Source organism: Uloborus diversus, chromosome 1 (genome assembly GCF_026930045.1).
Source record: "Uloborus diversus isolate 005 chromosome 1, Udiv.v.3.1, whole genome shotgun sequence".
Taxonomy (NCBI): domain Eukaryota; kingdom Metazoa; phylum Arthropoda; class Arachnida; order Araneae; family Uloboridae; genus Uloborus; species Uloborus diversus.
The window spans coordinates 253543699-253556211 of NC_072731.1; the positions used below are offsets into that span (position 1 = coordinate 253543699).

At 35.4% G+C, this 12513-nt stretch overlaps 1 protein-coding gene across 1 annotated transcript in view; it reads right to left on the minus strand.

Annotated features, from left to right (window-relative positions):
- Window positions 1–1964: 1964 nt before the first annotated feature.
- The window catches only part of LOC129226864 (transcription factor AP-2-beta-like), a 107211-nt gene continuing 96662 nt past the window's right edge, over window positions 1965–12513 (minus strand). The window contains exon 6 of the mRNA XM_054861496.1: window positions 1965–2110. Coding sequence (XP_054717471.1) covers window positions 1965–2110 — 146 coding nt within the window. The remainder of the gene's footprint in view (window positions 2111–12513) is intronic.

The window sequence follows — 12513 nt, forward strand, 5'->3', positions numbered from 1 at the left end:
ACTCGAGCGATTGATAATCGAGATCTTTTGAAATCGAGAACTCGAGTTGTGATAATCGAGAACTCGAGATCTGATAATCGAGAACTGGGGATAAGCAAGTTCTCGAATGATCTTGAATAATCGAGTGATTTGATTATGAGTACTCGATTTTGCGCATCACTGGTGCACTTTGACAAACCTAAAAATTTCCTCATTACGGGGGGGGGGGGACGAGAGGAAATATATTGACTAATCCCTACATTTTTCTCTCCACTTTTGCAAGCAGAAAAGTGAAAAACTCTGGAATCCGTTTTGAAAGAAGCTGTTCCAAGTTCTCAGCAGTCTTCCTTTACACGTCACTGGCACTATCTCGAAATAAATCAGTCCTGCTGACTTCTCTGAAACGGAACATGGAACAGCTTCTCATCAACCTTCGAATCCAGTAGTGAGGTGATGATACGCGAAGAATGTTCGTGGAGAACAGATGATTTATGGTGACGTCACTGGGGGTAGGCGAATAAGAGGGCTGGGCCCCGACTCCACCCTGTCATTACAGGTTCTTACAGATCCGGGAATTTCGCGGCATCGAAACGCGACTTGAATTAAATGCCGGCCAATGAGATAGGGGAAGGGTGAGGTTACAATTAGGACAGGGAATGTCCACAAAGTTCATGTATTCCGAAATGGCCTGGTGACTTCGAAGAATTAAAACGTCTGAGCCGGGAAATGTCATGTTTCAGTTTGGAGAAATAGCAATTGTCCTGGAGGTGGAGTAAATATGCCTGGCATCTAAAATTTGTTATCAGAATTAATTCAAATCTCTGAGAAGCTTTCAGAATTGTTCCAATCACGGAGCAAGACAGAGATGCTCTCAGAACGTATGCGCTGCAAATCTTTTGCATAGTCATCCTCCAAAAATCATTACAAGTGAGAAATAAGAAATAACAACGTTTAATTGCAGATTATTGCAGACACGTTTTTGGTCAGAGGCAACCAAAGACAATATAAGATTCCTATTGGCATATTCAATAAGTTACCAGTAACTTACTGAATATACCATGCCTTTGCCTGCAATCTTCGAGTTGAACCAAAACCATTGCTTCGGTCACTCGTCTGGTCAGTGCTAATTTTGTATTAGCTACCAGCTTATTTGGCACTCTTTGCTTTCTTAAGAGGTTTCCACCTCCCGCTCAGTCGTTTCCTATGCCGGGCTGATGAGTGCTAATAAGCACGAAACCGCAGTCCTCGGTTGGAATGACTGAGCTGGTGGTGTACTTCAGGTATTCCTATTGGTAGTTGAAAAAAAATCTGATCTCTTCGTTTCTCAACTACCAGGTTCGAACCCTTGACTTTCTGATCCTCGATGCAAACGCGTTAACTCAAAATAGTAACGAATACACTGGCAAATAAATATAGTATTGCATTTTCGTTGATAATACGCTGGGCTTAAAATCTGCCTGAAGAAAAAGCCATAATCCGGGGCGGCGTATGATTTACAGATAAGATGATGTCAAAAATCGAAGTTGTTTTGATTTAACATACAATTTTAGTAACTAAATTAAATGTGTGAAGAAGTAATGTTTAAGGCATAATCAAAAATAAACTAAAAAATAATTTCTTCTTGAAGTCGTGATTACAGTACGCAAATTACTTAAAGACAGAGAGTCAAGACAATGGAGCAAACGGTCTAGTCTACTGCACATGGAGGCTGTTCCTACTATGACTGTATGATTGTTTATTTTACACAGCCTGAATCTCGTAAGAAAAAAAAATTCAAGCTGTGTTCAATAAACAACCGTACAGGTAGCGGAAACGATCTTTATTGGTGAATCCTACTGAAAATTGAGGTTCAATGTGATGGCGTTGAAAGGAATAAAAGCGTAGATAATCTGCAGCAGCGTATAATCTGCACCTCATTAATTTTACACTTTTTTAACAAATAATCCGCGGACCATACCCAGGAAAGAACGGTAAATATAAAATATTTACCTAGTGTCTATTAATTCTTGTTTCCTTTTATATACTATAGCAGGATCTGTGTAGTTCCTTGACAAGTATTCCGCTACCTGCCTGGATGGGAATTCTGTGTCACACACGTAACCGAAATCTCTCGCTAAATGTATGGCTTCTCCTAGAAAAGAAAAAAAATGGAATGGTTAGCAACATACAGAATTAACCAATAAATACAGTTCAATTAATTATTGAATCAAAAATGAATATGACTGAGGATGTGCTTGACTTTTGCTTGGAAGGATCCCCTCATTGAGAAGAGATAGCATGGAGGGAGTGGAAGACTTTTATTCGTGAAGCAAAGACCCCAAGTCACATGATAGATTTTAAAGCAAAGCATTGGAAGAAATCATATTTCTTTCGCTAGTTTCACGCAAAACGTGTCAAACGTTCGTCGTTGTTGAGTCAGGTGACTTGGGGTCATTGTCTCAGCTTTTGCTAAGCCAATGGTTGGACGTGCTCCCACCATTTACTTATTCCTGCTCTGAGGGTCCACTCGTGCTGCCAGAATTTACCTTCTGGTTGGGGGCCACAAAAGTCCTTACCTGTACATAATTGCCCTTAGGTTTAGTGTTGGTGTTAAAACCAAGGGTTCTGAAGGGTGACTTCCAAGAACATCCATCGATACGTCCCAATAAGGGTCTGTTTCGGCCCTTGCTTTCTCTCTCTCTTTTCTTTTCTTTCTTTTTTTTTTTGTCTACAGAGTTCTACGTTTGGGGAATATACTCTTCGAAATTTAAGATCACTAAAACGGACCCTTCACAAAAGTAGAGATTGGTTGAGAGAGAAGTAGTGTCAATTACGATTGCATATTTAAGGAGAAAAATCTGAGAATATCAACTGAACATTTAATAATATAAACAGTCGCAAAATCAGAAAGGAAATTCTAAGCTAAACCCTCTTTATGAACCTTTGACCTCGAGTCATGTTGAGACATCATGAACTCATAATTGTGAAAAAGCAAAAAAAAAGTTTAAAATTTGAACATTTCTGAATAACGAGCGTGAGCCCCCAGTTGCTCCGATGAAGAAACTATTGTTATGAGCTTCCTTCCCCGAAAAAAAATCCTACTACTTGGGTAACACCATTTTGAAGTGGATATTAATCTTCCTTTTCAAAACTTAAACTTATCGCAAAAACACGTCTGAGTAAAAGAAATTGCTTTTATTTAAAACTACCTTGCTGACATGTATTTGCGAGCTTTTTGGATTGTTTTCATACAAAAATCAGCCCGACGTATTCATTTCATTTTGAATATTTCGTGCACAAGCTAGAAATGTTAGGTATAAAGCTCGGAATGCAAGATCAAAAGACCAGGTAAAGCGCTCTAACGAAAAAGAGAATAACCTAGCATTAGCATTAATGGTTAAAATCGAGTTTACGAATAAACACGTTATGTAATACAACTCTTTCAAAAAGACGAGGATGCAAGGCCATCTAATTTACGCGGTTAACAGTTACAAAGGGAATGAAGATGGGTTCTTTTAAAGAAAAATTTCTTTTAGAGTCAAATATAAAGGCAAATGACTTTCTAAACTTGACCTTAGACATGATATTATTCTCAGTTTGAAAAATGAAAAGGCTGGCGATTATTCAGCAAATCATTTTTGGAATCTTTCTGACGTGAAGTCTTAGAAAGACATCAACAAGCCGAGAGACAGACTAAAATTTCCAAGACTTGTCGCTGGCAAATGTTTTTCTCTTTCTTTTTTTTTTTTTTTTTTGGTCAAAGCTTTCACCATTTGGTGTTTTTCTTAGAAACTGCTCTTCATGCAGCAGTCACGTCTGAAATTGTAATCTTAATCCGGTTTTAGCTATCTTTCTTATGTAAGTAATGGAAGGGGGTTGCACTTGGAATTCCAAGATTGCCCGCGCATTTGGAATTCGAATGAGGGAGGAATGCCTTGCTCTTCTTTACGATCTCTTTCAAATGGTATTTTTCACCTTTTTTTGAAGTCTGATTTGATATTTTGTTCCTGAAGGTTTTTACTTTAGGCTCGGGTAGTGTAATAACTTACATCTAGGTGCACACGACTGAAATACAGAGTTAAAAATTAAGGCATTATCACTACTTGAGAAAACAAAAGTGTTCCAGGAATTGTAAGAAGCATTTTTGCGGAACAAAGAAAAACTCAAAAGCGAGCAGTACCAAACTTGAAAGAAGTCTTTATGAAAGCTTGGGTCTTTTCTCACAGCAAAATATCGTTAAGCAGCTAACTGTTTGGAAGACTATTTTTTTTTTAAACAAAGTTGCACGGCAAAACAACTACACGTAGAATCAGGGGTCTAAGAGCAATGGCGCACCCCACCCCCTAAATATTGCGAAGGCTACTTGTTTCCCCCCTATAAAGGAGAAAATACCCCTCAAAAGAACCCCATGGCGCAGTCTGTGCCACAGCCCCCCCCCCCCCCCCCAGGTGAGCACTCCTGCGTAGAACCAGGTAAAACTAGTAGAAAATCTCCATCATCCAAGACATGGAAACAGTCCCCAAATTGAGTGGTGTTATTTTCCCCTTTCTCTTTTCTTTTTTGATGCTATAGTAAACCCTGTGTAAGTTGACAACTTGCGGTGTTGTACTTGAGTGGTCAACCTGGACAGATGGTTAACTTATAGAGGTTGATGTATATTTGAACTAATTCAGTACCTGACAAAAGCGATCAACCTAGACAGGTGGTCAACTGTACTGATTTTATTGTACTTGGAGCACTAGCACAGCCAGAAATACCTTCTGGAGGGGGTTTTGTGATGAAAAATACCTTCTGAAGGGGATTTTTTTGATCAAAAATACCTTCTGAAAGGGATTTTTTGATCAAAAATACCTTCTGAAAGGGATTTTTTGATCAAAAATACCTTCTAAAAGGGGAATTTTTTAAAAAATACCTTCGGAAAGGAGTTTTTTTTTTAATCAAAAAGCCTTTTAATATGTATAAACTACAGTATTAGAATTAGCAGTTATGTTAAAACCAATAGCTCTGGGGCGTGTTTTCACCCCTCCCCCTTTCGCTGCGCCACTGACTTGGACAGACAATAGAAACGGCACTTTAAGAAGATAAATCTATTTGTTTCTGAAACAAAGTAGCATGCCAGGGCGTAGGAACAGGTGAAACTTGCAGAAAAGCTATATCCAAGTCAGGGTAACAATCCCCAAATTTAGATTTTCCTCTTTCTCCCCCTCTCTCTTTTTCAATGATATGCTCCAAAAATAGTGCTACCTGGACAGACTGCAAAAATAGTGCTTGGAGAGACATCTTTTTGTTTTCTAGACAAATTGGCATAGCAAAGCTGCAAGCAGAACCAGTTAAAGCGTCCAAGACACACAAAAACAACCCCCAAATTTAAACATTTTTTATTTTTGTCACTAAATTCTAAAACTTGCTGCTATATTTTAATTCGCAATTCAAGTAAACTATAGGTGGCGGTGCAGTCTCTGGCAAATGGCGGCTGGAAGAGGTAAAACCAAGACCGATCCACTTTGTAGATTTGACCAATGGGATTCTACCATGCCCGCGCATATCTGTGAACTGGTGCAAATTTTTTCCCGGATGTGGTAACCGGGCTGTCGGTATATTGCATGTAGTTCTGCCTCAGCCCTGGCTTAGGGTGGTAACTCACTGCTTAATGCGTAGGTTCTTGTTGGTATACGTTATGCCTACGTGACACAACTGACTTCTATCATGAAAATGAAAAAAATAAAATTTCTAAAACGTGTTACACTGTAAAAAAAATCCGTAAAATTTACAGAAAAAAACTGTCAGCCAGGACGCCAGTTTTCTTCCGTTTATTTTACAGAAATCTTCCGTATTTTTATTATTTATTCATGCTGATTTATTATTTTATGAAGATTAAAAAAATGAAATTATACTTTCATTAATCCATTTCAATATTTACTATACAACTACGAAATACATGTATACAAAGGTAAATTTCCGAATATACCTCTGTAACAGATGACAAAAAAACATAATAAAATATTGATTAGGATGCAATGAAATGGAAGTTACAAACGATTTAAGATTTACTCGCTTTAAATAAATATAAGATCAAAAACTCGAGCACGAGAACCAAAATCCAAACACGCGGGCGAAATTTCGAAGATTCGAAGAAAACCAAAGTATAACCGGTTACAGATTCAAAAAAACATTGAAATCCTGTATTTTATTACGAACAGTTTTTTTCTGTAAAAAATACGGATAACTTCTTCAAAATTTACAGTTTTTTTTTACAGTGTAGAAGTCAAAATGCCGAAAGCGGCAAAAGTGGCAAAGCCATCTTGAGAAGTTTTTCAAAAATGTGACAAGTATTTGCGACCAGTTCTGTATGCAATGTCTTGTATTTGCAACCAACTCGAAAAGTCTTCGTAGGTACTACCGTCAAGTCAGACGTTTAATTGAAAACTGAGATGTTTTGTAATTTGGAACGTTTCTTTTCAATCATTAGTGAAAAACATGATTAATTCATTTTCACGCTACAACTATTTTGCTTCACATTTGCATAACATTATTGATTGAAAGAAATAAATAGAAGATACGTACGTAACACTTCCTACGTATTTCGAATGTGCAGAGCTGCTTAGCAAGTTAAATTTTTATGAATTCTCCGGCACTTATTGGAAAAGCCAAATATCATTAAAATCTTCTTTTTCCGAACATCTGCATACTTATTTTTCCCGTCTTTCCATACTATTACCATTCATTTCTGATACTATAACTGCTTATTCTCGGAGGAGGAAGTGTCTTCTGCGGAATTTGACGCGTGATTTTCAATCATGCGTCAATGCTTAATTCGTGACGATCGATAAACGCCGATTTGTGACCCTTTTCGGAACGTGAAGGGATGCGAAGTTCGACCTATGGTGAACTCCGGAAATTCTATCGGAATTGTTTCCTGCTATGAATACGAAAATTTGAGGGGAAGATCATTGAGTTGATGTAGCTAGTCGGAATTGTTCAAAATTGAACGGAAAGTTGCTGAAATCAAAAAGATCTCTTCTAATTATGTTCTTCATCAAGAGCTTTTCCCACCGAAGCCTGTTTGAAACAAATTTGCCTTAAATTTCTCCGTAGGCGCTTTTTTTTTTTTTTTTGAGCAATTACAGTGCTTATTGTTCTAATTTGACTGTTTTGGTGTTCTTTGATTTTATTCCCCCCCCCCTCCCGCCTCCCTCTGCTGCACCCCCGTCGACCGGACTCCCGATGCTGCTCCTCTAGCGAAAACCGTCTCCAGGTTACGTCCATATCCCTACACACACGCACACGCATACATACACACCTACACAAACACACACCCACAAAATTAGAAAAGATCTTTTTAATTTGAACAAGTTTTTGTTCAATTTTGTCCAAAAAAAAATAAATAAATAAATAAATAAATAAAGAAAGAAAGAAAGAAAATAAATAGTAATAATTAATTTGAATTTTGACATCTTGAATTCAAACTATGAATTATATTTTTCGCAATCACGTGTGCGTGTGTATGTACTCATGCCTGCACACAGACACAAACACACACGCCTACATACACACGCACACGTGATTGCGAAAAACATAATTTGAATTCAAGATGTCAAAACTCAAATTAATTATTATTATTTATTTTATTTTTTTATTGTATTTTTTGGACGAAATTGAACAAAAACTTGTTCAAATTAAAAAGATCTTTTCTAATTTTGTTCTTCCTCAATAGCTGGAATTCCTTTGGCTTTTGTTCTTCCAAAGTCTGTTTGAAGCAAATTTGCCTTTCAGTTCGGAATTGTATTTGCCTTAAGCTTCTATGAAGTTCTTTTTTCTTTTTTTTTTCCATCTGTTCAAAACTGAATAAAAAATTATTCAAATAAAAATGAAATGTGGAAATGAGGTGTCTTTGCCGAGATCTTACGAACAAAAAAAAGAGTTTGTTCGAATGGGACTCTTCACATCAATTCATCATTCAATGGGAAGGAGGGGGGGGGGGGGGGGGTCACACAGACCGACAGACATTTTTCCCCATTTCAGAACCCTTCTCTCCAATTTTTAATTTTTTGAAATGGATTCAATCATTTAGATTTTTTTAACTTTTCTTTTTTTGTTTTTGTTTGTAGCGATATTTTTAAGATGCATCAAGCCCTCTTTCATTCTTTTTTCTTCCTTTTACTTTTACGAGGAAGCAGGCTAGGGGGGGGGGGGGGGGCTGAGAAGACTTATCTATCTTTTGCCAAAATCAATACCAGCAATATTTTATTATCAGTGGTGCATACTTTTTTTTTTCATTACTCAGGTTTTTACAAATGTCGCTTTCACGTCAACAGCACGTTAATTTAATAATACTGCCATATACAGTGAAAAATTAGATAGTGAAGCTTTTGACGAATAAGGTTAAGATTGAGGCTGCATGTCATCTCGAGGAATTGAACTTCGATACTTCTCTGAAATAACTATACTCTCTTTAAACAAATTCCGTCATCTCTGAGATTAGAAAGTTTACTCTACTGAAGACCAAAATTAATCGCTGTTCTATTTTTAGAAATTAGTAAATTATTGATATTATTGGACTGTCTACTAAATAAAACATGAAATATCGTAATGAATCCTCCAATAAAGCTTTAAATATAATGAACCTGAGCTAGCTTAAGACATTTTCCGATCAAGGATTAGCATGAATTTCTATAGAAATTAATTTCTCTATAGGAAAATTATTTGTTCCGAAACCACTTTTTTTCGCTCCGCAACTGCCAAAAAAAAAGTAATTTAAATTGAATACGTTTATGAAATATTTAGGTTACAGCATTTTAATCATTAATAATGATTTTCCTGGCAAATCTCCTTTTATATGGCATATTAGAAATAATCGTAAATCGAATAAAATATTTTTCAAAAACATTTTCAATGCTCTTTGGTAAAAAAGACATATTGAAATTAATCTAGATAAGAGCGTGGTTTTCTTCTTCCCCTACCAAATTGTGAATAAATTTGATTTCTGGACATAAAACTTCAATCGCTTCCGCGTTTAATTGAGCCATAAAAGTAAAGAATGAAGTAACCCTTTAACAAAGAGAGCCACACAAGGCTTGAACTTAAACCCCGCGCTCTAAAGAAATGCCGAGAAAAAATTCAAGCTCTCGGCTTTATGCATTTCCTGTTTATTACTCTGAGAACATTTTTGCTCGGTTAATTCAAAGATTTGTATGCGTGCACAATTTTTGCACGTTCCGAACCCTGAACCCTGTTAATCCTATAAATCCTATTTTTATGCCTCTGAGGGTCTCGCTCACTGCAAAGGGTATATATCTGCAAAAAGGAGTCGAAGTCAAAATAATGGCATTCCACACAAAGATTTTTTTCTTCTTCTAAAATTGTACAAATGAGGCAGTGAGAAGCGAAGGGATGTAAGTGGCAAAATTAAAAATTTGGAGAAACCAGTACGCATAGTACGTGAACCTCTCCTCTGTCTTCGGGCAAGGGATGGTACTAGTAGCCCTGGTAGTTGCTGCTGTACAGCATGGTTTAGAAAACAAACTGATGTGTGCATCACATGACTTCCTTTTACGCCAATTTAATGATAATAGTAGTGCCTTGACGTAAGTAAAGAAACACTTTAAATATTTTTACCCCAAGTTTGTGCGAACTGATGCAAAAAAACCGTTTTATAGATTAATTTTCCCAATATTGGACAAATTAATGTGATCCAACGGTTTACTCTCTAAATATCGCTGAAAGTGGTCAAAATAAAACTAAATTTCAAAAAAAAAAAAAAAAAAAATTCAAATTTCAACTTGGCGACTAAAAAGCTTGGCGATATATCGCCAAGTGTTTGCCAAATTATAACACCACTTGAGTTTGCATCGATATTAACAATGATTCCCCCCCCCCAAAAAGGTCTAAAAGACCCCCTTAGAAACATCCGAGTGCATCCAAAAAGGGAGGTGCACAACTAGACCCCACTAGGAGTCTCCGTACCAAATTTCAACTTTCTAGGACATACAGTTTTGGGGGTTATGCGAGATATATACACACATACATAGTACGTATATACAGACGTCACTAGAAAATTCGTTGTAATTGATTCGGGGGATCGTCAAAATGGATATTTCGGGTGTCTATACGTTCTTAGGCATATATCAACGTGTTTTCGGGTTGAAAAATAAACTCATTATTCATTCGGGGGTGAGCAAAATGGAAATTAAGGCCTATTTTTGGGTGAAATTGTTTTCGCGAAAACAATACTTCTTTTACTTCGTAAAAGGAAGTAAAAAATGCAATGAAAGCCTACCTAGGATCTGATCTTTAAACGCGTTTTACTCAAAACTTGAAAAATCTCCACTTGAATCCCTTTGCTTCTCACTGCCTCAAATATCCCTTAAATGACTAAACAGGTCATTTCATTTCATACCTTTCGTTGTGCATCTTCGATATGCTTAAAACAAGTCACAAAAACTAATCAATTAAATTAATCGAAAACGCAAAAGAGTTAAATGCTTAGCATCATACGAAGCATTTAGAAGTAATGCGGTGCAAGAGGCAAGATTAAAAATTTGGAGATAAGTAGTATAAGAGGCAGAAATACCGGTCACTTGCTATACCTGAGAAGGTATGGTATAATAGCATTGGCGCCCATATGCAAAATTTCAAGGGGAGAGGGGGGGGGGCTCAGATATTTTCCCCTATGGTTTAACAGGATATTTTCCCCATGGAAAACTGATTCTAGTGCATATTAGAGTTATTAAAATTTGACATCTTTAATAACTTATTCATTAATGGCTGGAGAAGAAATGTTTTTACATTTTTGCCAAAAAAAGAAAAAAAAAAAAAAAAAAGAAAAGAAGCGGTTTTTTAAACAATTTCAATGGATGTTCAAAACCACTCTTTTCCTACATTAAAATTTTGAGGCAAATTTTAATAAAATAAAAAAACAGATGAAGTTTTGAACTGATTTAATTTAGTTAGAAAGCATCAACAGAGATTGCAACTATGTCTACGAGCCTATCGTACCAGACCTTTTTCTATTGTAAGCTAAAGTGTTGCAACAGCCACATTAGCTCAAAAAATTCTTTTACTAAAAAAAAAAAAGTTAAAATTTCTTAGCAGAAAACCCTAAGTGAAAGCATGAAAATACGATGTAATATTTTTTTTTCAAACGAAGAACTCGAATGCTGAAAAAAAGAGGAACCTAAAAACGGAAAAAAACTGTTTTTAAAATTTATTCTTGTTTATAATAGCATTAAAATTAAGTTAAATAAAAATAGTTTTTCGTTCTAAATGCTTCTGAAACAAAACATTTTAATGCTTGAAAAACATTAGTTCCTGAACTGACCAATTCTCCTGCAATTGTTTTCATAACTTGTCTTAATCATTTCTTCAACTGTAAACTGATGCTCAGGGATCCCTACGGGCTGTTTCATTAAATACCAATTTAAGCATTGAATTCCTCCCCACTTCTTTGTTTGACGTTGAAAAAACTTGTTATGCAAGTTTTAGAATAACATCATGTTATTTACTTACGATACATTAATATCTATTTAGATTCAAGCTCCAAAAAAGAAATGTTTAAAGTTTTTTCAAGTGCATCAGCACCGTCCAGGTAAAAATTTCAAACTTAATTCGCCTCTTAGTTCACAGGATTTATATTTGCCTTGAATTTCCCCGAAGGCAAAATTATTTTATTTTTGAATTTCTGCAGCAAAACAACTTTGTTAAAGACCTCAAAATGTGTTTTGCATAGAAATTTTGCAAAACATTCTTTTAAAAAAGCGCATTAAAGTAGGAATTTTTTTTTTTTTTTTTAATGCTGCATGGCTATTAAGGTATCCGAACACGTTTATAATCCTTTTTTTTTAAACTGAAAAACTGCGTTTGAAAACATTGTAATTATATTATCTGATGTTTTAGTCAAAATGAATAAAATAAACTAGCGTTTTAATGCTTTCTAGTATCATGCATTTCTATACAATTTTTTGTTGAATTTGAAAGAAAATTTTTAAAAATTAAAAAAATGCTGTAAAGTAGTTTTTTTATATGTATAAAACTTATTTGAATAAAATTTTCACAAAAATAATGTATGACTCTTACCTAGAGCATATACCAAAACTTTCAAAATAAGCGGAAAATAAAAATGTTGGAGTACTTTTCTGTAAGTCTTTTTGGAGAATTTTAATACCATATTGTAATTTTACAAATAAACCAAAACTAATAAAATATTGCGATTACGATTAACATTTTGGTGTATTCCCATGCAAGCAGTATAAACACAAATTCTGTAAAGTTTCATAAAAATCGAATGAGTTAACATTTTTGAAATAAGTACATTTGACATAAAAAATCATTTCGAGAAAAACGCATTTTAAGTTTAAACTTTCTCCTTTTTTGTCATAGATTATGCTAATTCACATGTCACTGTTTCTAAGGAGTGTAGAGACAAAGAACGAACCAGTTTTGAAAAGCAAAAGAAATGATTAGTCCAATTAACTCATAAATCGAAATTGTGAAAATAGCCTTTTCAACGTGTTTGTTCCTCAATTGCACAAAACACAAAGTAGTATTTTTCTTTTGCTT